General features: G+C 46.5%; 1 protein-coding gene across 1 annotated transcript in view; it reads right to left on the bottom strand.

Moving 5' to 3' along the window:
* LOC147678560 (extracellular calcium-sensing receptor-like) overlaps positions 1-26,008 on the bottom strand; it is a 60,801-nt gene extending 34,793 nt beyond the window's left edge. The window contains exons 1-3 of the mRNA XM_086945692.1: positions 25,860-26,008; positions 16,969-16,981; positions 14,068-14,346 (exon numbers count right to left, since the gene is read on the bottom strand). Of these exons, the coding sequence (XP_086801818.1) occupies positions 14,068-14,346; positions 16,969-16,981; positions 25,860-26,008 (441 nt within the window). The remainder of the gene's footprint in view (positions 1-14,067; positions 14,347-16,968; positions 16,982-25,859) is intronic.
* Between the last annotated feature and the right edge of the window lie 524 nt (positions 26,009-26,532).

Genomic DNA, 26,532 nt, shown 5'->3' with positions numbered 1-26,532 from the left:
TCACTGTGTTTCGGTGCAGTAAGTACTTGCACACTGACAAAAAAAGGGCAATCAATCAAGTCTAGTTGGTTCCAATCTGTTGGAGGGATGGGAGGCAAAGTAGATGTTGGTTGAGCAAGCAGAGTTTCTTTTCAAAGATCTAAAGTAGATTTTGAGACATTTTGTGGTTAGCAAAGCAGAGGTATGGGTCTAAAGGAGAGATGTGTGCCCTGTGACTATGCATGATTGACCCTGTAATACTGTGTGCAGTCTAGTTGCTGGTGGGTGGAGTTAGAGTAGGGACGGGGAACAGGACAGAGCTATAATAAAGAGGTCCTTAACAATATATAGTGTGCAGTGTCCTTACTGGTAGCACGACGCTACAGCTGGCGACGAGGGTGGGATGCCACCCCTGGACCCCTGTAGATGAGCGCCCCGTCCCGGGCAGCACACTAAGGAAGTCGCCGTTGCGACACGTGTGCCTGGCAGGAACCGCCTCTAAGAGGGACGCGGCCAGCGGTGAATACAAGCTGCCCTGCGACCAGCCGGTCGCGTGAAGCCCCAGCAAGAAAAGCGCGGTCGAGCGCTGAAGCTGCCCTGCTGAGAAAGCGCTGCCCAGCACTAGCATCGGGTGCCCGCCCCAGATGCGTGAGGAATTGCAGGCGCAGTAGCGACGTCGGGAGCTCACCCCGGTCCTACCTGTTGGGAGGAGATCCTGCGCGAGTGGAGGTGGCGGAGAGCGGAGGCCCCAGCATCTGGTGTAGACCTCACACACCCAGTGAGTGTCTGAAGCCTGCCGGTAACCGAATTGCATTGGAGGGAGCCAAAATCTCGTGTGAAACGAGATTTCGAGCACAGCGGCCATTTTGAGGTCAGGCTGTTGCCACCAATCCCCTTTTGAGGCCAAGAAGCGGCCATTTTGAAGTCAGGCAGCCTTCAGGTTCAACATCAAGCACAAGCAAGTGCAAAGAAAATCAGGAAACAAGCACAAGCCGCTGCAAGAGCCAAACTAATAAACAAGCACAAGCCAATGCAAAGGGTGAAATAAGCAAACAAGCACATGCAAAGGCAAGAGGTGAAACAAGAAAACAAGCACAAACCAAGGCAAAGACAGTGACAAAAAGAAAGACAAGAAAACACGAGCAAAGACAGAGCGATAAAGTAATAAACCAAAATGTCGACGTCACCGCACCGAAATGTCGTGGGTACAGCGACCACACCAAGTACAGCAGGCGTCTCATACTTGCGTGCCCCAGAACAACTGGCCCTGATAGCTGGAGGGGCCATGGGCCCCAGATGGCACGAGTGGTTCAAAGACTTTGAGGACTATATGAAAGGTTCGAAAGTCACGGATGATGAGGAGAAGTTAATTGCATTACCTAATCTCGTAGGAAAATAAGTCAGTAAGTTAATCAAGGAATTGCCGACTGCTGAAACAGGATCATATATCAAGGTGCGAGATGCTTTAAATAAAAGGTTCTTACATAAAAGAAATGTGGATTATGAAAGATACATGTTCCACCAAGCCCGTCAAGAAAAGGAGGAATTGATGACCACGTTTATAATGAGACTACGACAACTGTCGTGGTACTGTGAGTTTGACACGTTTTTTATGGAGGGTGCCATAAGATTGCGAATAATTGAAGGTTGCCAATCGGAAACGCTCAGAAGGTGGCTACTGAGGAAGAGTCCTACCCTTGACGAGATTGAAGAGATGACCCGGGTACATGACCAAGCAGAGGAACATGCTAGAAGAATGGAGACGGGACACGGTGAGAGACGGGAACAAGCATATCGTGTACAGGCCAAGAGCACTCGCAGACACTCTCGAGATCGACAGCGGACATCCAGGCCGTCTTCCCGCCAACATTACACAGGGCGCAGACGTCATGAGTCTGGCCGTGGAGACAAGAAACGAGAACGCCCATGAAAGTGTTATCGATGTGGATACGACTTTCCGCATACAGATGTCTGTCCAGCACTTGGTCAGCAGTGTCGTAAATCCGGAAGGGAAAATCACTTTGAGGCTATGTGTGGAGAATATCGCAAAGATAGGATGAAAGAGCCAATGAGATCGTCTCGACTAGACACAAGGCGGCATCATGCAAAGGCGGTACAGGATCGGCCGGAGTCATCCTCTGTTTCCTCACACTCCAGCAGAGAGTCTTGCAGGTCCCAATAGGTGAGAAGGTCTCCATTCAGAGAATCCCGGTCAGCGTCTCTGGAATCGGTGTACACTGATGAGTATGCCAGCATGGTAGCTGATCCAGACCAACTAAAAAAATACCCAAGATTGGACATCAGTGTGGGAACTCATGAAAACAAGTTTGTACTGGACAGTGGGGCATCACTGAACTATATCCCTGTAACTGAGTACAACAAAATGAAACCGCAACCCACTTTGAGAACGGCCCATGTCAGAGTGTTCACGTGGATGTTGAAGAAACCTCTCCCATGCCTGGGAAAAGTTGCAACTACACTTAAGCACAAAACCACCTCTGTGCCGGCCTATATACATGTCATTGAAGGCCCGGAAGCTGACTGTCTCCTCAGTCTGCCCACTGCAGAGCGTCTTCGGCTGGTCGAAATTTTGTATAGGGTAAGCGATGATCCGGACATCACACACAAGTTCATTAAACTATTCACCAGACTTGAAAAAATGAACAAATGCCAGATCCGGGTGCACATTAATGAAAGAATACGTCCTGTCGCACAACATCAGAGGCGAGTGCCCTTCCACCTTCAACAAGCTGTGGAGGATAAAATTCAGGAGTTATTGAGAACGGACATTATCGAGCAGACAGAGGGGCCAACACCGTGGATTTCACCAGTGGTCATCGTGCCAAAGAAGGGCACACCTGAAAAGGTGCGCCTGTGTGTAGATATGAGGCTTCCCAACACCGCCATCGAAAGGGAGCGCCATCCAGGACATCATTTAAGTGACATGATTTCATCCCAAAATTGCGCAAGAGTCTTTTCCAAACTAGATTTGAATAAAGGATACCACCAGCTGGAACTACATGAAAAGTTGCGCTATATAACAACATTTGCCACTCATCTAGGGTTGTTCCGCTACAAACGACTCAGTTTTGGAATTTCATCCGCTGCAGAGATCTTTCAGGAAGCCATTCGCCAGACCATACAGCACATACCAAATACACTAAATTATAGTGATGACATTCTAGTGTACGGTTCGAATGTTCAAGAGCACGAAAAGGCACTAGACCGGGTGTGCCATGCTCTCCTGGAGGCTAACCTCACACTCAACAAAGAAAAGTGTGAGTTCCATCAATTGACTCTTAAATTCTTTGGACATGTGTTTTCTGGAGCAGGGATGAAGCCTGAACCTGAGAAGGTTATAGCACTGAACGATAGCAAAAGTCCACAAGATGTGAGCGACATTCGATCGTTCCTAGGCATGGCAAGCTATTGTGCCAGATATATAAAGGATTACGCCACCATCAGTCACCCGTTACATGCCCTTACCAAACAGGGGCAACCATTCATATGGACCAACCAATGTGAGCAAGCGTTCCAGGAAATCAAACGAGCTGTTGAGTCAGCGGACAACCTGCCATATTTCAGCCCCAAGAGAAACACCGAAATCACTGTTGATGCCAGCCCGGTGGGACTGGGTGCAATACTGGCTCAATTTGACAACGCAACAGACCAGAGGCACATTGTGGCATATGCCAGCCGGAGTTTATCGGACACTGAGAAGGGAAATTTTAGACTCAGAAATATGGATTTGCATTTACGGGGAAACAAATAGCGATCTAATTAGCTTGGGGTACAAATGTCTCTGCCAATCTAAACCTGATGACTGTGTCAAAATCGCACAGAAGTGGACTACTACGTTAGGATTGCCCATTTCTTCAAATAATATTTCCACTTTTTTTCATAACAGTAACTCTTTAACTAATTCTTCTAGCTTAAGACTTCAATCTTACAAGACTGTATGCCAGCTATAGTACACGCCGCTTCACTTCCTTAACTGGTCACGGAACAATGCATTACCCGAACGTATAAAATGCCCAAAATGCGATCTACTAGCAGCAGATATAGTACATATAATTTTTTCATGCCCTGCTCTGCAAACATTATGGGATGAAATAGAAAAAGTGCTGAAACTGCATAAATTGTTCTTTGGTAAAATCTCCGCAGAGATTATACTTTTGGGAATACAACCAAATACTGCTACTTACAAGGACCTAATGTTTATTCTAATTTCTTGTGCAAGATTGATAATTGCTAGGGCTTGGATCTCTGTCAAACCACCAGTGGTAGCCGAATGGTGGCTACTGGTAAACGAGATATATGATATGGAATTTTCAACTGCCAAAATTCGAGGGATTGGGTCTTTGAAGAAAGTTGATAAAATTTGGGGTAACTTGTTCCCTATTCACGATTTGTGAATAGTTCCTGATGTATTTTCTTTTTCTTTTTTAATATACTGTAGATCTCCTTGCCTATTTTTTATTTGATTAAGTTTTTAAGGAATTCATGTATTTTAATTTTCTTCTTTATTTTACTCTTGTTGTAAAATGCTTTATTTTTGAAATGTAAGTTTGCTTGTGCTGTCAATAAAAAAGTTTAAATAAAAAAAAAAAAGAAGGCCTATTCCCAACCCGAAAAAGAAAGCCTTGCTGTCGTGACTCGTGTGGGCCTGTGTGCATTTTCACATTTTCATATACGGCAAGAATTTTACACTAGTGACCGACCATCAATCGCTAGTTACCATTTTCGGAAACCCCAGAGCCAAAATGCCACCTCGAATTGAGCGCTGGGGTTTGCGTCTACAAGAGTATACTTATACAATAGTGCACAAACCAGGAAAACCAGCGAACCCAGCTGATTACATGTCGAGACACCCACAAGCATCACAGGTTTCACGTCCATCTGTGGCAGAAGAGTACATCCACTTCGTAGTGGACCAAGCAAGACCACCGGCGGTTCCCTTGGAGGCGATATGTGAAGCCACAGCTCAAGATGATGTCCTTCAAAGGGTGCTGCGCCGATTGCAGACCAACCAATGGCGCCATTTATTTATGTATTTATTTATTTTTCACATTTATTAAGCGCGCTGTTACCCAGAGGTCTCCTGGCGCTGACTGATTGACCATGGGCCATGACAATGAGGAGGAAGGGTGAGACCCACATGTCCGTCAAGAGATGCAGGCCTTCAGGCATGTGAGTGAAGAACTGTCTGCCACCTCATAGGAGCTCCTACTGAGGGATCAACGAATCGTCATTCCTTTGCAACTCCGCCAGGGCGTCATCAATCTAGCCCATAAGGGCCACCGTGGAGTGGTCGCTACAAAAAGAGCACTCAGAGAGCGAGTATGGTTCCCGCTACTTGACCAGATGGGGGAGCTCACTTTAAAGGATTGCCCCCAGTGCCAATTGGTCAATCACGAAGATCCTCCAGCTCCTCTACAGATGTCAAAGCTACCTACTAGTGTCTGGCAAGAGCTCGCCATGGATTTTTATGGACCCCTTCAGTCGGGCAATTATGTCCTAGTAATAAAGGATGAATACTCGAGATTTCCAATAGCACAGTTTGTATCATCCACCAGTGCCACGAGCACCATTGCTGTGTTGGATGAAGTGTTTGCTGCCTGGGGTGTCCCTAAAGAACTCAAGACAGATAACGGCCCCCCTTTTAATGGAAATGAGTTTTAGAGAATTTGCGAAGCACCTCAATTTAAAGCATCGCAAGATCACTCCCCTATGGCCTCAGGCCACTGGAATGGTAGAAAGATTCATGGCAACACTGAAGAAAACATTCCAACAGGCCAACCTTGATAAGAAGGAATTTCAAGTGGCTCTCAATGAAGTCCTGAGAGCCTATCGAACGACACCCCATGCCACTACAGGGAAATGTCCTGCCACACTCATGTTAGGACGACCGATCAGAACACAAATACATACGTGGGAAGGGGCCCTGCGGCCTGTGTCACCAACACGTGTACATAAGGAACTAGTGGTAGCTGACCACAGGCACAAGAACAAAATGAAGTCCTATGCTGATACCCGGAGGAGAGCCAGATCTTCGTCCCTTCATGTAGGGGACTGCGTACTGGTCAAGCAGGAACAACAGAAAAAGACAGATTGCAAGTTTAGAGCCGAACTCCTAATGGTAACTCAACAGAATGGTACAATAATAACAGCTGAGTCGGAGAACAGGAGAATCCCTAGGAATGTCTCGCATTTTCAGCGATGCACTCTGGCTGTTAAGGATGCCCTCAGCAAAACAAATGAACGACCAGACGCAGAGAGATCTGGCAGAAGCTGAAGAGGGAGGTGTGGTCCTACGACCCAGACGAGATATTTGACGACCTGGGCGTCTGATCGAAGAACTATAATCAAGTCAGACTTTTATTTCATCACTTTTTGTTAACAAAGGGGGAGATGTAATACTGTGTGCAGTCTATTTGTTGGTGGGTGGAGTTAGAGTAGGGACGGTGAACACAACAGAGCTATAATAAAGAGCTCCTTAACAATATATAGTGTGCAGTGTCCTTACTGGTAGCACGACGCTACAGACCCCAACGCCAAGCTTGACTTTTGTAGGAATATCTTGAGCTTTTTCTGGTAGATGTTTGTAGATTCTGAATTTAAATAGAACAAAGCTAGTTCTGAGAAGGAACAACAAACTGAATTATTTATGCAGGAATTAGGGCTAACATTGTGAGAATGTTGGGACACACACTTTCTGGTTGGCTGAGGCGATGCCCTAGCCAGGCAGACCTTACCACTCCCATCAGGGATGGGAATCACTGAACAACCTACGCTCACCATTGGGTAGCTTGGCACTGGCAGTCAGGCTTATCAGAGAGGCAATGTGTAAAGCATTGACACAGCACTCACACACAATAAATACAATGAGTAAAACAAAAGAGACTTCACACCTGGTGTATGTAAATACAGTTTGTATTCTGCACACATATTAGTTAACACAACATGAACATCATGTTATTCTGGGAATAAATCACACTTGGAAATATTACTAGCAGTACTAGATCCAACCATGTAAAAAACACATCAGTAGTATGCACACTTGGGAAAGATCCTACTTTACCCCCAGCGCCCTTATGCTGCGCAAAACATTGTCATAACTAGGCCCACCATGGCAATTATTATAATTCAAAGTCCACAATTATCGGGTGCACCCCAGATCACACCAATACCAAACATATGAACATACTAAGAATTACAATACTTTTAAGGAGCACCGTGGGCCGAGGTTGCATGGGTAAAACCAATGTTAAATGTAGAATTCCTTTGACAAGGAATCAAGGTATAAAGCAACACTGCTGGGCGGTGAAATGCATTACAATCTGGGCATACCCTGCCAACTTAGGGTGAACAAAGTAAACACAAGGGGATGATAAACGGAGCGCAGAAACTTTTCAGACACTCACACCAGTCACACATCTGGGTTGAATCCATCATCGTTCTTGACAACTTGTGTTTGCTTTGTTCACCCTAAGTTGGCAGGGTATGCCAAGATGTGGGTCCCTTGCTCACTTTGCCACTGGATTCAAGCTAGCCTGGCTGATGAGGGGTGTTACCCCAAAACCGGTCCCAGGTTGCTGGTTTCTAGTCCAGGGAAGACCTGGCTTGGCAGTTCGCGCTGGACTGTTCCCATGAGGAACAGGTTCAAGCCTGATTTGTATATGGCTGTGTCTGAACTGGGGTGGCAAAGTGAACTAAAGACCATTGATGGATTCTACGCAGCTCTGTGACCGGGGTGAGTGCCTGAAAAGTTTCAACGCTCTGTCCATCATCTCTTTGTGTTGGCTTTGTTCACCCTAAGTTGGCAGGGTATGCCCAGATGGGGGTATGTTACTCACTTTGTCACTGGATTCAAGCTAGCCTGGCTGATGAGGGCTGTTACCCCAAAACCGGTCCCAGGATGCTTGTTTCTAGTCCATGGAAACCCTGGCTTGGCAGTTCGCGCTGGACTGTTCCCATGAGGAACAGGTTCAAGGCTGATTTGCATATGGCTGGGTCTGAACTGGTTTCAGACTGATTTGCATATGGCTGGGTCTGAACTGGGTGGCAAAGTGAGCTAAACAACGATGAAAGATTCAACCCAGATCTGTGACCGGGGGTGAGTGTCTGAAAAGTTTTAGCGCTCTGTCCATCATCTCCTTGTGTTTGCTTTCCCCTAAAGTTCAGGCTTGTCTGCTTTGAGTCCATGGAATGCAAATCTTAATCAAGTGTAAGTGTAAACATTTCTCCCTCTAATTTATCCAGCCAGGCCTTCAAATGGCAGAGGTCTGTCATTCCAGTTTCATGCCCAATGTTTGTAACTGTCACTGGAGAATGCCCAGATGTGCTCGCCCAGTCTCCAGTGTGGGATGAGTCAAACTACAAGGCACACAACGTTTTAGAGCAGAGAAATGCCCACTTTCCAGAAGTGGCATTTCTCAGCTAATCATGACAAATCCACCCGTACAACAGGAGAGGGTTTGGCATTGTGAATCCAATTATAGGAAACATTATGGGGCTGCTCCACTGCAATCCACTATTGCACTCTGAAGTAATTTCAGTCATTCCCCCATGTTAGCCTATAGGAATATCTAACCTCATACGTAGTGAAAAAACACATGGGTATTCTTTACCACCTGGGCAGGGTACACACGTGTGTACCTGCCCTGCCTTTTACCTCCCACGTTCTTCAACCCTCAAAATGTACCCTAGAGGTGCTCTAGCTGTAGGGAAAAGACCTCTCAGGATTGGCTAGGGTTTAGAAAGGCAAACCTGAGCATAAGTGCAATTGCACACATCCAGGCCTGAAATGGCAGGCTAGACTCATGTTTAAAAAATCCAGTGGTGCAAGTGTGCACACACAGGCCTGCAAAGGCAGGCTTGTGACATGTTTAAAATGATCATGTAAGTACTACTTCTTAACATGTGTAGGACTGATATGTGCACTTTCACACTGTCTTTACAGTAGAAAAGTGCCCAGAGCCCTAAGGCCACAAACAGAGAATCAGCAACACCCTGTTGGTGTACCTTGGGAAGAGCCAACACCCTAGGTAAGGGAAAACCACCTGGGGATTCTTCACTACCTGGGTATGGAACACCCATGAATAACTGCCCTGTCTTTCGCATGCCACCTACTCTGCCCCTCGGGCATTACCATGGGGTGTGCTAGTAGTAGTTGAAGGCCCACTCAGGGTTGGCTAATTAGTGAGAAATTCCATCTTGAGCACAAGCACAAAGGTGCACCCACAAGTCTGCAATGGCAGGCCCAATGAATGTTTATCATGCTATTCTGGTGGGTGACGTTATCAGTGCTGCATTCCACTACTTGCCAGTGCAATACCTGCACTGGGTATGTTGTGTATCTTTATACAAGGCACTCACCGGCACAACACCTAAACCAATCAAGTGAGCCCCATTTCCTAGCATGTGTAGGAAAGGTGTGCCCGTTTTTACACTGCATTACAGTGGGAAAGCGCCCAGAGTCCTAAGGCCATGATGAAAAGAGAGTCAGCAAAAATCAGGAGGGAAAAAGTAAAATGTTTTAGGGCTTGGGTATGCAGAAACATTAGCTTCCCTTTTAAACAAAGTTACTGAAATGTTTGAAAATGAGTAAAGTATGCTAGGCTGCTGCACCCGTGGAGGGATATGTTTACGGTTTTTAGTTACACTGGTTACCATTCGTTTTTTGGCAATGAATGATACTGTTATAAAAGACAGGATCTCAAATCCAATTCGCTCACACTGCCTGGAACATGATAAAATATGGGCAGACACATATACTTTTTCCTGTCTACGGCACTTGCACATGATGTGCAATATAGCAGGAGGAACTATAGACTCTGGTATGCGAGATATCACTTGGTAATCCCTCAGAATACATTTGATTATGTGTATGACTCAGATAATATATGACATTTTGATTAACTAGGTGTGTTTTGTTTATGGGATTCAAGCCATGTGAGTGGTCTCCTTTGTAGGATATCCCTGCATCATTAAGGGAAGGCGAGCATTAGGTCTGGATTGCAAAATCAAGCAGTGGATTTGTAATGGGGCACAGTAAATGGGTGACGTGTTTGGGCCACTAAATAGTGCTACTATCTCTGTGGATGGATTGTGGTGCCCGGAAAATCCCCAACCTATGGTGTTGGTGGATGCTAGCTCCATAGGAGCTCACACAGAATAGGTTTAGCAGCCCAAGTCCAGATAAACATGGCTCAAAGAATCCGTTTTGTAGATGAATGTACCCCAGTTAGTAGTAAGAAAGAAATTCTTGGTTAGTCACTCAGAGGCAGAGGCATAGATTGTGTAAGCCTGTTCTATGGCTGCTATGGCTGACCCAACACTGTATGGCTGCGGTGACACACTAGAGGCATAATTGGAGCTGGTAGCCTGGCATGGCCCGTTTAGCGGAAGGCTTCGTTAGGAAAGTCTGAGACCTGATTATAGGGATAGGGCAAGAAGATGGGCAGTAGGATGCTTAAATGTGGATATAAACCATGACATATATTCAGTATATTGCCATGGGTGAGCCATGCAAAACCAAAGAGGATGATGGACGGAGTGTTGAACATTGCACAGAACTCACCCCCAGTCAAGTGATCTGGGTTTAATCCATCATCATTCTTTAGCTCACTCCACCACCCCAGTTCAGACATGGCCATATGCAAATCAGTCTGACCCTGTACCTCATGGGAACATCCAGCCCGAACTGCCAAGGCATGTCTTCCCTGCACCGGAAACAAGCATCCTGGGACCGGTTTCTGGTTATGGCCACCCCTAAATGGATCTCATTTTACTATATTATGTGGGTGCTGACTGGATCAATAATTGTGAAAAATTAATCTCAAGTAAATGTCTTAGTACTAGACTTAAAGGAAATGTCCTTTAGGACGCAGCCCAAATCATGCTGTGGCTTCAAAGCACCAGCAATATAATGAGCGCATCTTTAGCACGCATTCCTTCAGCATGCAAGTCGTAACAGCAACTTGCTTTAGGGGGGGCGCATTGGTGGCATGCTGTTGGATTTAAAGTTCAACACCTTCCCTACTGTTGCTCAGACTGAATTTAGAATAGTAAATTAAACCATTCAATAATCCAGCGTCCCCCATGGCAAGTTGTTAAAAAGACCTGAGTTCTGAACGAATTAGTGCTAGAAACGCATTTGTTCTAATGACGGCGTTCCAAAGGCATGCGTGTAAATGCATGCAGAATACGTCAGACGTTCAAACTTACAGAGAATGTGCTTTTATGAGCATCTAAATTGCTTGGTTTTAGTTTGTGAAATATTTTTATGGTAATCCACATCCAACGTACTGAGCAACAGCTGGGAGAGAAACAACTCTTTGTAGTTAGTGAGATAACCATATCAACAGGAAACCATTATAGTAACATTATATCTGAAAAAGGTAAGAAATGGCCCAGTGGGCTTAGAGTAAATAAAATATCCAGAGCTACAAAAGAATAAAATCAAAAATATACTAGAAGAGCATTAGCTGATCCGAAAATGTGTGTAGATCAGATTTGTGCCTAAGAAAGAATTCTAAGGAAATTGAAATCTGATTTGGTGCCTATGGTGGACAGCTGGAGTTCTGGGGCGTCTCTCCTGTCAAAATGTAGAATAACCATTGTAAAATGTTTTTAAACATTCCAGGATGACTGCCCGTGCCTCAAAGATGGCTACAGCGGATGCATGCACATCGATGGCAGCCATCTAGGAACTAAAATCAATCATTGCCTATTGAAGACCTATGGCTTTACCAATGCTTATTTTAATTCCTTGCTCTCTCTAAACAAAGTGATAAGTCTGCATGTTGCTTTTAGTGAGGGCATAGGCACAGGTCAGTGTACACACATTTCACATGCACGCAGGCACTAGGGGCTCGATTCACAGAATTACCTTAAGACAAAATCCTAAACTTACTACTTTTGGTATTCACAGAATGCACTTACTACTTTTTGTATACACAGAATGGATTTACGACTACTAACTTTAAATCCGCACTCGGGTCAAAGATTCCTGCCCGGAGGCGGAGCTTCCGGCCCGGGGGCAGAGCTTCCGGCCTGGAGGTGGAGCTTCCATCCCAGAGGCGGAGCTTCCGGCCCACAGGTGGGGATTCCGGCAGGTGGCAGAGATTTAGTCATGGCTGAAATCTCCACCTATGGGCCAGAAGTCCCACCTCTAGGCCGGAAGCTCCGCCTCCGGGCCGGAAGTTCCACCTCCAGGCCGGAAGATCTGCCCCTGGGCTGGAATCTCCGACCCAAGTGCGGACTTAAAGTTAGTAGTCGTAAATCCATTCTGTGAATATCAAAAGTAGTAAGTGCATTCTGTGAATACCAAAAGTAGTAAGTGCATTCTGTGAATACCAAAAGTAGTAAGTTTAGGATTTTGTCTTAAGTTAGTTATGTGAATCAGGCCCTAGGTTACTACTCCTGTGGGAGACACAGGGTAGCCACAACTCGCTGTTCCACAACGGAAACACTCTATACTGTAATGTTTTCTCCCTAACATCCTGTCATAACCTTTCATCTGGAACTTAAATTTGTAAATTACCATCTCCTAAGCCATCTCCTATGTCTTCTACGCTGACGACACCGAGCTCATTCTTTCCCTCACCAAAGAACCCAACATCACTAGACACAACTTCCAAGAAGGGATGAAAGCCATCGCCACCTGGATGAAGAAGAGCTGTCTGAAACTCAATGATGAGAAAACAGAAGTCCTCATCCTTGGCTTCACCCCCTTCATGTGGGACGACACCTGGTGGCCCCTGCCCTCCGAAACCCCCCAACCCGATGGACCACACATGAAGTCTCTGCATCATACTTGACTCATCGCTCACAATGAACCACCAGATCAAAGCTGTAACTTTGGCCTGCTTCAACACCCTCCACAAACTCCGAAGAATGTTCAGATGATCCCATCTGAATCCAGAAAAATGGTCATGCATGGCTCCTCAGTAGAAGACTGTACTACTGCAACGTTCTCTATGCCGGAATCAACAAGAAACTACTCCGCAAGCTCCAGTCAGTCCAGAACTCCACAGCTAGACTGACCCTAGATATCCTCCATCACAGCCACATCACCCAACACCTCAGCAATCTCCACTGGCTCCCCATCGAAAGAAGAATAACATTCAAGCTCCTTACTCATGCAAACAAGGCCCTCCACAACATCGGACCTGTGTACCTGAACAACCGTCTCTCCTCACACACCCAAGAGACACCTCGTTCAGCTGACCTCTTCCTAACCACCATCCCACGCATCTACAAGACCAGAACAGGAGGAAAGTCCTTCTCCTACCTCGCAGTCAAGGCCTAGAAGAACCTCCACCGTCAGCAAGTCCCTGCACTGCTCCTGTTCAAGAAGGACCTCAAGACCTGGCGCTTCGGATGATCCCAGCACTCTTCGGAGCCATCTACTCCCCCTCCATAATGCTTTGAGACCCTCTTGGGTGAGTAGCTGCGCTTTATCAACCCTGTATAGTTGATTGATTGACCTTTGTTTGTAAGAATAAACCTTTTTTTAAAGTGTCTTTGTAAAGAATATATTTTGCAAATGCATTCTGCACAGATAAAAACAACGGCCTTAGTAAAAGAATAGCAGTATCTGTTCCCTGCAGTATTTCTTTCCCTGCTCGATTAAATCTTCATAAATCATTTTGCAAATTCATAACTCGCAAACTCCAATTGTGATGGATTTTTTACTACTATTATGTTTGTCATTTTTGTTTGCAAATTTCAGTATTTTGCATAATATAACATTTTGTGTGAAAAAAAATATGAAGATAAAAAAATTAGATAAAATCGACAATGGTTTAGTGAAAAAGAGCAATAGTGTTCCTTGCAGTATATGTCTTTCACTGTTCTAATTATTATAAACATTACGTTTTGTCCATTTACAACTCTCAAATTTCCAATATTGTATGATTTTCGTCTGTTAAACCGTTCATTTAAATGTTGCAAATTTATTGGAATAATCATAGTACTTTGAACAATTTCACACATTGTGTGAAAAATACACTAGTGAATTCACCCACAGCTACTAAACACATTGTTTGGCCATTCCATGAAAGCAGTTTTACAGTCTCCTACCTGGGGATATCTGTACAGGCCCAAGATGCGCGCGAGGAGGATGGAGCGCGTGGATCCAGACTCCCCTATGACGACTGCTGGTGGCAACCCTGCCCGGCACCTGTAGTTTGGAATTGGCTCCTCCTGTCCAGTGAGAATCCACAAGCACCCCTCAAGTGCGCGTTGAAGCATTCCACACGAGTCGTACATCTGGAACCCCAGGGTGGTGTTTGGTAACACATTGTGGTCTTTGTTAATCTCTTCAATGGCGAACACCATGGCCTGGATCCACTGGTAATTCTGGAGCCCAAACCTGGAACAGGCAAGACAAACTCTGTCTCACTGGTCACAGAATGATTTTACAATTGGATCTGCCCCAACTTCAGAGAAATATCACAGTTCCAGATGTCTCTCCATCACTAGAGCAGTCATGGGTTTAGAGAGGAGCAGGTGTTTCAAATAAAGGTGAAATACCTCTACGTTTTGCTTTCAGAGGCTGTTCCTGTCTTTACAGTAAGTGATACATTTCCACTTCTGTTTAGTTTACATACCACGAACATTAAATTCATACATGAAGGAATACGATGATTCTCCAGCTTCTCCGGTGGTGCACTTTAGCAACACACTGCACTCAGTTTGCAACCCTCTGAGCCACCGATGGCAAAGATTGCTATCTAAATAGCATGCTCTCTCTTTACTCAACCTTTTGGTAGGTCCTGTTGTGCTTCAGAAGAATGATTCAATAGTCAGTGTCATGTCTTTGCTTATGTTACTGATTATAAATTATGCATTCGTGGTGCTCCCATCACTTTAATATGCAGGTCTTTTTATCTGAGATTACAGATGAAGAAATATACATGGAATAAAGTGCGGGCTGCCACATATTATAAGGATATTGGGAGCCACAAGAAGAATGAAACAAGAGTTCCTTTCTCCGATGAATGAACTCCCAATATTTCTCAAACCCCCGACAAGAAGCATCATCTAAAGGAACATTCTAGAAGCTTCTTGCTGGTTATTGTTAGTGATGAAGGGCGGGGCAAAGAGAACTGCTATTTTCTACTCATTGAACGGCCCCGCAAGGTCTCGGAAATGCAAGGTGAAAAACCTGTATAGGTTCGAGTGTAGTAATCAGTGGCGGCTGGTGACATTTCAAAGTGGTGGGGCGTAAAATGGTAGTCATACTGCACTGTAGCGAGCGAGCGTAGCGAGCGAGCCCGAACCCCCCAAGGAGGGTTCGGGGGGAATTCCCCCCGAGAAAATTTTGAAAAAATAGTGGAAAAATTGTGCATTTTCAAGCAAATTTGAGGAAGCAGGAAGGTTAATAAAGGTAATCTATGGGTCCAGCAGGCAGGTGGGCGTTGGACTTGCTTTTGTGACTGGTGGCCTGCTTCTATACTCCTCCTTACTCACTGCAGGGGCCTGATGGGAGCATGTAGGCTTTACTGCTTGTTGCAGATTGGTGATCATATGGACTAACAGTTAAGGAGCAGTGGGAAACGGTGGGGGGAATATGAATTTTGTGGCACAGAAGACAATTGTGGTCAATGAAAAATGAAGTGGAACAGAAGTAGGAAACCTAGTGAAGCGGAGGGCAGGATATATGAGAAAAGAGACAAGAGCAAGACAGAGAGAGTGTTGGAGACGGAGCACACCACACACCAGAGACAGACACATACTCTATGGCAAGTACACACACCAGAGGTGCAGCACACACCTGGGACACACACTGCCAAGCACAAACACAGGCACAGCACACAGCAGGGACAGACACGCTCTCTGCCAAGTACACACGGGGACAGACAGACACTGACACACATACACACTGCAAAGCACACACATCAGAGGAGTAGCACACACCAGGGACAGTTACAAACTCTCTGCCAAGTACACACATCAGACATGCAGCACACACACACTGCCAAGCATACACACAGGTGCAGTACACACCAGGGACAGACACACACACACGCTCTGCCAAGCACACATCAGGCCCAGACACACACACCTAGTACTCTGCCAAGCACACACATCAGAGACGTAGCAGTAGCACACACCAGGGACAGACACACACTCTTCTCTCTGCCAAGTACAGACATCAGAGGCGCAGCACACACCGGGGACAGACGCACACTGCCAAGTACACACACACACATTAGAGGCGCGCAGGACACCCCAGGGACAGGCACACACACTGGGTTCCCCAGCGGTATACAGCGCCGGGACGTCGCTTTGCTGGGGCAGCTGTGCGCTTTACAAGTATACAACATACATTCTCTGCCAAGTGCACCCAGGGACAGACACACACACACTCTGCACTTATATCCCTACACTGCCCCAGGACAGAGACCCGGGGCGCTGCGGCCTGGGGCAGACAAGAGGGCTCTGTCCCTGGCATAGGGAGCGATTCACCAATCACCAGCTCCGGGGTCCCAAGACTCTTAAGGGCCCTTGTCGGGGCCGAATACCACATTTACAGGTCACAAAGGCCGCTGCGCCCTATAAACACCCCACTTCCAGCAAAGGCTGGATGAGGCAAAGGGCAAAGGCTGCAATTAAGGGTGATGCGTCAGACGGCCGGATGCCTTGGGTTGTAGAGGGCATTCATTTGTACTGGCTGTTCTGCATGGACCAACTCTCCTGTAAGGCATCAGGAAAGCAGGAAGAAAAGCCATGGGGTTAGCAGAGTAATCAAGAGGCTGCACTTGTGTGATATTAATAATACACGGGCCTGTTGTTCATGAATGGATGGATGCACAGGGCCCCTTAACAGAACAAGCTCCTCCCCATGGGGAGCTCGGTTTACCAAAGGCACAAAACATCGGATGGTTTCCAAAGACTACTCCACACACAGCCTCATAAGAAAGATTTAAAGTACATAAGAGAAAAGGAGCGAGAAAGTAAACACACATCAAGTAAGACTGAAGGAAAGAAACTTTATTAAGGCTCCGCATGGGTGCTCGCGTACCGCAGAGTGTCGCAAGCAGCACAAAGCATTGCACCAATAAACTAACTTACCCTTCTAAAAACCTGCAGATGCAGCGCAAAACTGGACAGTGACACACAAGCGCCCGCACCGCTCTAGTAAATAACTGGTCTAGCAACAATAATAGGTAAAACCATTTTAAGGGACCGATTTGACAAAGCCTCCTTCAGCTGAGCCCATATTCCATGATTTAAACATACATTCTGGAATGTGGAGCCCTCCGCTCCGGAGAGAGAATTAGAGCAATACAACAGAATTTATTGTGCACACTACACATTCCCATATGATAGTGAATAGAAGCACGGACAACTAGGTTTGGAAAAAAATCAGCACACAATTGCCAGATAATTGTCCTATAATGCAAACTGTAGCTACAGTAAACAATAACATTACAAAGAAAAATATATATTGGAATACAGAGTGGACGCACCGCCACTGCTCAGTAGGTTCTTCTTTGGATGTGTGTCTGGAGCTTTTCCCTCACCCACAAATAAGACAAAAACATGTCAGTGAAGCCTGGGCTGCGTACATTGCATGCGTTAATGCATATACTATGTATTTATGAATGGGTGGCAAAATATTTTATTCTCTCTGACAACTCATACCATTTCGTATTATTCCAAGGTGCCGTTCACTGCTCTGATTGTACACTGTGAAGCCACCCCGTATTTACATCATTAGCTCTCTGAACTGGTACTATCAGACGCAACTCTAAAATGCCTTTAGGCAAAACCAATAACCCTAAAACTTTAACGTTCCTAAATGGCACGTCTGTCTTGCTTTCAATCTGCTGTTTTCTTATGCGCCCATGCATAAACCTAATCTGAACAAATAAATAAATAGAGCATAAACTTATAGAGGAGGTAAACTAATGTTAATTTAAAAATGCACGTCCTTGAAGTGTTGGGTGCACTATAGATTCACGGCCGTTTCTGATGAACAAACGATCTCCTTTGAAGGGGTTTCACACCTGACCTGACCCTGGAACACTGCATCAAATCCTTGTCAGTATTCAGTGAATGTCCCTGGCGGCTTCGTCGCCAACGCTTTACTGCTGAGGCAGGTTTTAAACCAGTTAGCCGGTGCATGTGAGGGCCGAGAAACTGGCAGGTTTTACAGAAGTAAGAGGTTGCTGATTGAATATAAAAGCTTTTGTGCAGTCAATACAAATTGTGCCAGTGAACGGACCTCGGCGCGTGAAACTCGTGACATCATTAACATTTAGTGACCTTCGATTCAGCAGTAATTGAAGATTTGTGATCTAACATTTGACCAGTGTGATGACCTTCGATTCTGGCCCTGCCTGGTAATGAGCCACCTGTTTAATAACCAGCAGCTGGTGTCATCTCTGACTTTGCTAAGTGCACTGGCAGACGTACTGCCTGCAACTCTGACTGCTATGAATGAATTCATATCCAAAGGCCTCATCGCCCCTTTAAACACATACCTTTGGCTTGAAAACATATAAAGCAGAACAATAAATGCAGCATAAATAAAACCCATCAGAGATGTGTTTGAGCATTAGGCTATGAAAACATATTGAGAAGGTTCATTATTGTTTTCCGGACTTTCTTTGATATAGCGCCAACTGGCCACTGGAGGATTTGAGGCCATTGCAAAAGTCATGTTTCTCCAATACACAGAAATTATGAAGGAGCATGTTTTTTTTTAAGTTCAATACGCACAGATAAACGTGTCAACCCTGTGCTGCTTCAGGCATTTTTTCATTTGATGGCTTTATCAGGCCGCTTGCGAAGTTACACTATGTCTATTTGTTTCTAATTAATATGTAGATTTTCTTACTTTCCAAAACCAGGAAGCACTGCAAACTAACTGAAGTGGAACAATCGATACACCTCTGCAAAATCTTGCCAAAACCTTTCCATTGGATACTCCTGGAAGGCCAGGTGTTTCATTTAGAGCCGGAGTCCAGAGAGATACTCTACTCATTGAGCCTTAAAGAGCGACCCTCAGCGAGAACAAACATATACGGGTGCTGCTGAGAAGCAATGCTGAAAGATGCTGGCCATAGCAAGTATTGACCCAAAGGTGTCAGCACTGTCTGACTGACGAGGAACGATGAGGAAGCTAAGCTAGCCTAGATTAGCACTGACTGTGACTGGTTAACTTAGGGATGGCACTGGCACTGGCAGTCCAGGCAAGTATCACGCATCAGACGTGACTCTAACGCATTTCAGTGTGGTGATCCGCATCACCGCACTGAAATGCATTGTCACGCATTTGCATAGTGTCTGTGCACCAGCTAAGCACTGCCTGAAATGGTAAAATTACGAGTGAGCTACAGCACCCCGAGCCTGCCGGCTTCGGGGTGCTGTAGCTGAGCTAAGGCTGCTGTTAGGCAGCTCACTGGCTGCTACAATGTATCATAAATGTCCGCTGCGCGGCTCTCAGCTCTCGCAAGGTAGTTAAGTGCGGCTGCGCAAAAGTTACGAATATCACATGGCGCCGCCGGGTGACATCACCTCCTGTTGTTTAAGGCGGGCAGTTTGTTTTGGGAAGCGCGATGGAACTAAGGAGTACTTGCTGAAAATCATCATGGTCGCGGGGCCGGCAGCGCTGCCTGCTCTCACCCGCCGCCAGCCGCCTCTCCGACAACACGCAGGGCAGGAAATGTGCAAACATGGGGCCCTCGTGTTGTGCTGAATAAAGGCCTAGAAGCTGCAGCCAGAGCGATCGGTAAGTGAGTTTTGCCTTGAATTTATTCGTAATCGCAGGGAGAACTCCAAATGCTTCCCCAGCACAGGCAGCGAATGCTCCATCGCTCCCACCCCCCTGATGCCAGTGTGATACTTGGCAGGACTGCCTTTGTCACTGTGTGCCTCAGCTATCTGTGTGAGGAGCTGAACAACTGCTGTAAATGTGACTCCCAGCCGCCGCCGCAAATTTAATTGCTGAGAGGAACTGGCTGGCTGGGAAACTCGGGTACACTCTCACTGAAATGTAAAAAGTGAATGGCATGTGCCAGTGAGGGGCCCTTCGAGAGGACGCGGAGTTTCTACCAACCGACCTTGGTGGTAAACTACTCCAGCCTTTAAAAATGATGCATCCAGATATACAGCCTAAAAGCAGCACAAAGAGAATTTAGTCTAGGCTGTGTCTCTAATAGGCTTAGCGAGTTAAGGGACAGTCTGTTACTCGTTAGAAAAGACTGACGTGTGAGTGAGTCATCCCCAGCCCTACCTGTTTTTCAGGGATACATGCATCCAGTGAAATCTGCAAATTTCCTTATGAACCACTCCACCTCCGGATGCCTGTGAAATGTGGGTGGAATTTATTTTTTAGCTGTGCACGTGTGATTTTAATACCTCATGGCAACTTCGAGCGTTCAGTACTACAGTGTCCTTGGTCACTATTGTGGGCGCTGAGGTCATTCAGTAATTTGTTCTTCAGCAAAACGAAAGCTGCTCAGTAACAGCATTAAAGGGAAATGATTTTTTTTTATGGATGGCACATGCATCACGTGGGCTCTCATGTGAGATCATAAACTGTGCTGCCTGAATTATGCAGAACTTCTCAATAAATTATGTGACAAGACAAATTATGCAACATAATGCAGCTCTTTCTCTGCCAATAGTATTATTTGGAAATGTTAACACTCTAATACTGATTAAGGAAGAATGTTAACGGATTAGTACCAATTTAACACTTAAGTTCAGCAACTGACCAGTGATCAATTATTTTTTTTGCGAAGGCTTCGCTACTTAAAGATATGAAAAACCGTTTTAAAAAAAAAATTATTCAAAATGTTGGGACGAGTTATGGTAAAATACGTACATTTTGTGAAGTACAATTTGTGTGGAGCTTTCTAAGCTAAACAGTGCAGTGCTTAGAGCTCCAGTCTTCTTGTTCATGTTTGCGGACTTGTAGTTATATGTTTGTAATTTAAAATATAGACCGTGAACAATAAATCATTAAAAGATGTACTCACACATCAGTCATTGCGGCCATGCCCTGCCAGTTGCTGCCGGTTCGCCTGGCAAAGAGTAAGAGCCAGAGTGACAGGTATCTCCAAAGCTAGATGAGTTGCTAATGCTAATATAGAGTTTCTTGTTGCGGAAATGGCACAGTAAAAAACTTACGTGGGTCGCTGTGGTGGTGATGACCGTGACGTCGAGACTTCTCTCTCGTCTCTGGTGATCTGCTCCGAGTCCTCGATGTCTGTCTTCCGTTCCGACCGACGCAGCAGCAGTAGACAGGACACAGGAGGACTCACACAAAGCACCAGGCGGTCCGGACCGTCCATAGTAGATGTAGGCAGCAGGCAGGCAGGCACACAATAACAGCGACGACGACTGATCACTACTTTCTTCTGCTTTCAATTTCGCTCTTGTTGTGCAGCACGTCACCATCCTGCTGCAGCAGCCAATCCTGGCGCAGCGTTAACAGCGCCACTGCGCCAGGATTGGCTAACGAGCAGCCTACTATCTGCCCATATTGTGCCCGGGACCCCGGGTCCCTGCCTGTGTCTCTGGGTGACATGGAGGGGCGTGGGGGGAAGGTGTACCAGTGTACGCATGCGCGGGCAAGTATGAATATTGCCTTCTCCTGGATTTCACTTGCGCAGTGTTTGTGAGTGTCATACGATATTCTGGCTGCCTGTGCGTCGCAGCCCCGCCCCCCCCTCCTTCCCCCGGCCCACTTCCTTAAAGATGCCCGATTCTATCGGGCCGGTAGTGCGCTTGAGTCAGTGCGCGCCGCTATTAAAAAAAAAAAACTTTTTTTAATGCATGTTGGCACTGCAGTGCGGTCGTCCATGGCTAGTGGGGCAACGCCCCAACGCCCCCAATGGACGCACCGCCACTGGGATTTCATCCTGCATTTCCGGGGATATTTGTCCCCTATCCTATTTTTTCACAGTGAAAATGCCTGGCACCAAGGCCTGGGCCAGGGGTAGCAGTACCGCTCACCACTAAGGGCGGGTAGAGAACTCCGCTCCGCCCGTGCAGTGAGCAGGGATTTGCCTACTCCGTGTTCCCAAGAGTTGGCCAGCTCCCGCCTCCAACCCCCCTATTAACAAATAATTCTACATTAATTAAAAGTAATTTAAAAAACACTTACCTGTGCTGCGACGTCCCCGGGCTGCCCTCCTCCTCCTCTTCACCATCTGTGAGTGATCCTTGAGAAAACTGTGTGCGTGACCGCATATTTCTCGCAAGAAATGCGCATGCGCGCATGTGCAGTTTTCACAAGGATTACCCAGAAGGCAAGGAAGAGGCAGAGGGCAGCCCGGGGACGTCGCAGTACAGGTAAGTGCTTTTTCATTTACTTTTAATTAATGTAGAATTAATTGTTACTGGGGGGGGGGGGGGGGGGGTGGAGGCAGGTGGCAGAGCGGAGCGGAGTTCCGCGGAGTTTGTTCCCAACTCCGTGGGCCTCCGCGTAGCCCCCCTATGCCAACTACGCCCAGGGCTACTCACCACCCTATAGTATGGCCCACGTCATAATAGGGAAATGCTGGGTCCACTGCCACCTACGCGTCTTTTCTGTGCAAACAATCAGCTTTTGGGGCATCCCAAAGTGTAAAGTCACTCTGTCCTCATGGTCTCCTGCCCCCCATTCATAGCTGACACATTTTCAGTGTGCTTATGTGTGTCATTTTCATTATTTCAATGGGTTTATGTGTGGGATTTCAGTGCATTTTATATTGCACTTTATAGCAAGCATAACAAGGCAGTAGGATGTTGGATAAGATTATTATAAGAAAAGATTCATTTACTGGAATATTATGGACTAGAAACTGCCTTAGAACAGCTGCAATGCTCCGGATGTGTTTATGCAAGACTGTAGCCTTACATTTTTCTACTGTGACATGACCCACCTTGAAGTAACGCTGCACAACTAAATGTCCTTTCTAATGTGTACTTCATGGCCATGTGCTGGTAAAAGATGCTGTATCGAAAAACATCCTGTATGACCATCACCAGCTGCCCATATTAAGCTTGCACCGCAGCAGTCATCGGTTGCTCGCAGGAGCAGCCGCAGCGTCTGCAGAGGTGGACCAGTCCCAACTTTTTTACAATCTTACCCCTCTTTACTTCCAAGCTCTTCCCTTCCCTCTCACCTCTGTCTTCGATCTCTCTTCCACACTCATCTCACTCCTCTTCTCCCTGGGGTGATTTGCGTCCTCGGTGTTCTTTCCTCATTCCTCAATATGTCATCTGTCCTACTGCATCTCCCGTGGTCTCCACGCCAATCTTCTCTCTCTATTCGCCTCTTCATATTTTCTCTCTCTTCTTTCACTGCACTCTCTCCTCCGCCAATGTCTCTTCCTCCTATATCTCTTCCTGTCTCCCTTTTCCTTTTGTCTCAGTTTGAAACCCTGGTGCGCATTACCATAAACATCTGTAAAATCTTTTTCTGAGTCGGCTGCTGTGATGGGGGAAGAACAGGGGGCTACATAGAGCTGGAGCAGAGGCCCTCTTGGGTCCCCATCTAGACATGCCGCTGATGAGGATCTGTGGCTGTCTGTATAGAGATAGCATTAGAGAGGACATGTATGCTTTTCAGTCAACTGTAGTGCAGGCCGCTCTATGCAGAAATGCAGTAATGAGGAAACTGGAACATTATGCATAGTGCCAATATAGGCAATTCACCCCACCATGGAGACATAGCATGTACAGCAGTAAATACCCACATGAGACTTGTTTGTCGGAAAACATTTTGCTGCATGTTTATTTCCTACAAGAATTATGCCAACATGGTGGGTTAACCTACAGGTGATCATAGGGAACGCAGCGGTGGCTAACCTAAGCTGCCCTGCCCTCCCTGCCTGATAAGCCAACTGCACCATGGCCAACCCAATCAGTGCTAATATTTTGTGGGGTTCATCCCCCATAAGTACAGTGGACCATCAGTCCATCTCTTTACTCAAGCCTTTTAAGGGGCAAAGCGTGTTAAGGCAAGCCCCGAACTAGTGGGGCACCATTGTTTTCCAAAGGGTCCTGCCGTAAAGACTCCTGGGGTTGTTTGGCTTCTGCACCCCTATTGTGCTCCTGAAGAGGGTACCCCTATGTACCATTCAGCCTCCGAATTGCCCTGTAACTCCGCCTGCAACAAAAATTCACAAGTTAACATGTTTGTTCCCTGTCTACGCACCCCAGCTAGCATGCTGGGTATGCTGTAGGGAAGGAGAAGGCATGACCAGGAGGAACCAAAAGGACTGCCAGATGGGCGGGGTCAGGTATAAGTACCTTGCCCCCACCTGCACACATGCCGGAAATGACGCATGAATCTGCGCCGGACGTAGGGTAGCTATGAGGAGTCTGTGACACTAGACCGGGTCATGCCAAATGTGCACTAAGGAGTCGCCCTCTTAGGTGGCACACTGCGCATGCGGCGGGCATCCTCATTACTCTAACCGCGATGAGTGACACTTGGTAGGGCTGGCCCTTCTGCCTCTTCTGTTAGGAGGTGGGATTATGTACGACTGCTACGAAGGAGGTCAGTGTTGGTAAAGGTGCTTAGTTGTTAGCTGCTTTATATATGGGTTAAAGTTTCGAGTATTTCGGTAATGGCATGTTGAAGAACCAATGTGGACAGCGATGTGTGCCCTACAGAGTTTTGGATGGGAGGATTTTGCAATATACCTATAAAGGGGTATGAATATCGCACATAAGGTTTGGAGACGACCAATAGTTGATGAGACCTACCCAATGCAAGAAATATAGAGCACTACATCTATACAAACCCCATGCTCTCAAACAGAAAAAGACACTGAAGAAGTGGTCCTGAAGAAGGAGTGAACTTTTAAGGCCGCCGAAACGTGCGTTGACCGGGTGTTGTGTTATACCCCTGGCCAAGACACATTGATGGGAGACTGAGGAGGGGTCTCCTTTTTGTGTTATTATGAGGATTTCCGGTGGGGGAGGGAGTAGTTTTTCGAGTTTCTGCTTTGAGTGATTGCTATGAATCATGTGTGATATATTGGGATTTGTGGGTTTGTTTGAACTTATTCTCTTTTGAATTTGATGAAATCGCTATGATGAAACATTGTATTTTCAATTGTTTTGATTGTACCTATCAAGGAAGTCAGTGTATGTTACTGTCATGACGTTTCTATGAACAAATCAAAATCGTGAAAGAAAACGTTTTTTTAAAATAATGGTGGGTTAGAAATGATTAAAGATTGGTTCTTTGTAAATACACTGGCTGGCTAGTTTATGAGTGCATATGTTCATGTGATATCCCCTGTGCCATTAAAGGATGATTGAGCGTAGGTACCCTTCAGTAATAGTTCCTTCGCCTGCTTCCTCCAGTGCACAGGTGTGCCTGAAGATCACTTGGCCTGGGTCAAACCCTTATCTTGTGCCGTCTAGAGGCATGACGCTGCTCAGGTGCCGCTGTAATAAATATACAGGCTTCCTTTACAATGTATACATCAAATGTACAGAAGCAGTGTAGGGCCGTCAAATCCCATAAGGCTAGGGGCTAATGCCATCTCTGTCCTTCCATTGTGACGTCCCTTCCCATGCACGCGCTTTGTTATTGAAGGAAGAGTCGCACCTGTTACCTCACCTCAGTCTTGAACTCTGCACCCATTGGCTGTCTGACAGGTGTGCCCTGGCACCGCTCCATTAGCTCACCTCGAGAGAAATCTGCAAGTTTCCTCGATTGCACAGCCATAGTCAGCATGTAGGTATCCTTAAGCACCCTCCCTTCCCTTGGACAAACTTGACATTCCCGCACGAGGTCTCCACAAAACTGTGCCCATACAACCATTCTGGACCTCCACCATCCCTTGAACCTTGTCACGCATACATAGTTAAAATGCAAGTCCCATTGTTACCCGAAGTTGCTCTGTGCTTACCTCTGACAGGTGGGCGGTGCCGGCTGCTCTTGGAAGGTGGGCTCCTGCTGCAGGGCTTCAGTGTGGAGGAGGAAGACCCCGCCCAGCAGGATGTCTCCATCCCTTGAGAACCCGCTCTCTTCGTCTCTCTGCAGCCTGCACCCTGGCATCGCGCCCGCGGCCACACAGACTGGCATACAAAAGCATGACAGGAGGTACAGGACCGCACGCTGGCAGAGGGGAGGCCTGGCACATGTCCTTGTTAGCATGCTGGTGCCAGGGCTGTGCCCAGTGCTCCTGTGTTAGAGCTTCGAAGCAGTCAACAGGGAGGAGGGCTGTCCATCAGGGGAAGCTGCTGGAGCGAGAAGGGTCCTGGGACACCATCTTTATTCATGTCATTTAACTGCATCATCAATACGGATTTTCTTTTCTATAAAGAAGTGACCGCCGCCGAGAGGGACACTGCAGCATTACATATACAGGTATATAAACCTGCACAAGGGTGATTAAAACAGCTGGTCACGATCTACACTAAATTAGACACGTTTTCTTATGCTTGCGGGCCTTCAGAAGGGGCGTCCCAGGGTGGTGGGAAGTGGGAACACTAGAGGTCATCGTTTGACCTATCCCGGAAGGAGTTTCATTGACTCTGAAGCGATGCTAGACTCAGTCGCCGTGCTGCAGACTTGTCGGT

The sequence above is a fragment of the Lissotriton vulgaris genome, chromosome 12 (genome assembly GCF_964263255.1).
Source record: "Lissotriton vulgaris chromosome 12, aLisVul1.2, whole genome shotgun sequence".
In the NCBI taxonomy this organism is placed as follows: domain Eukaryota; kingdom Metazoa; phylum Chordata; class Amphibia; order Caudata; family Salamandridae; genus Lissotriton; species Lissotriton vulgaris.
The sequence above is the reverse complement of the archived record's forward strand: the minus strand, read 5'-3'. Positions and strand labels throughout refer to the sequence as shown.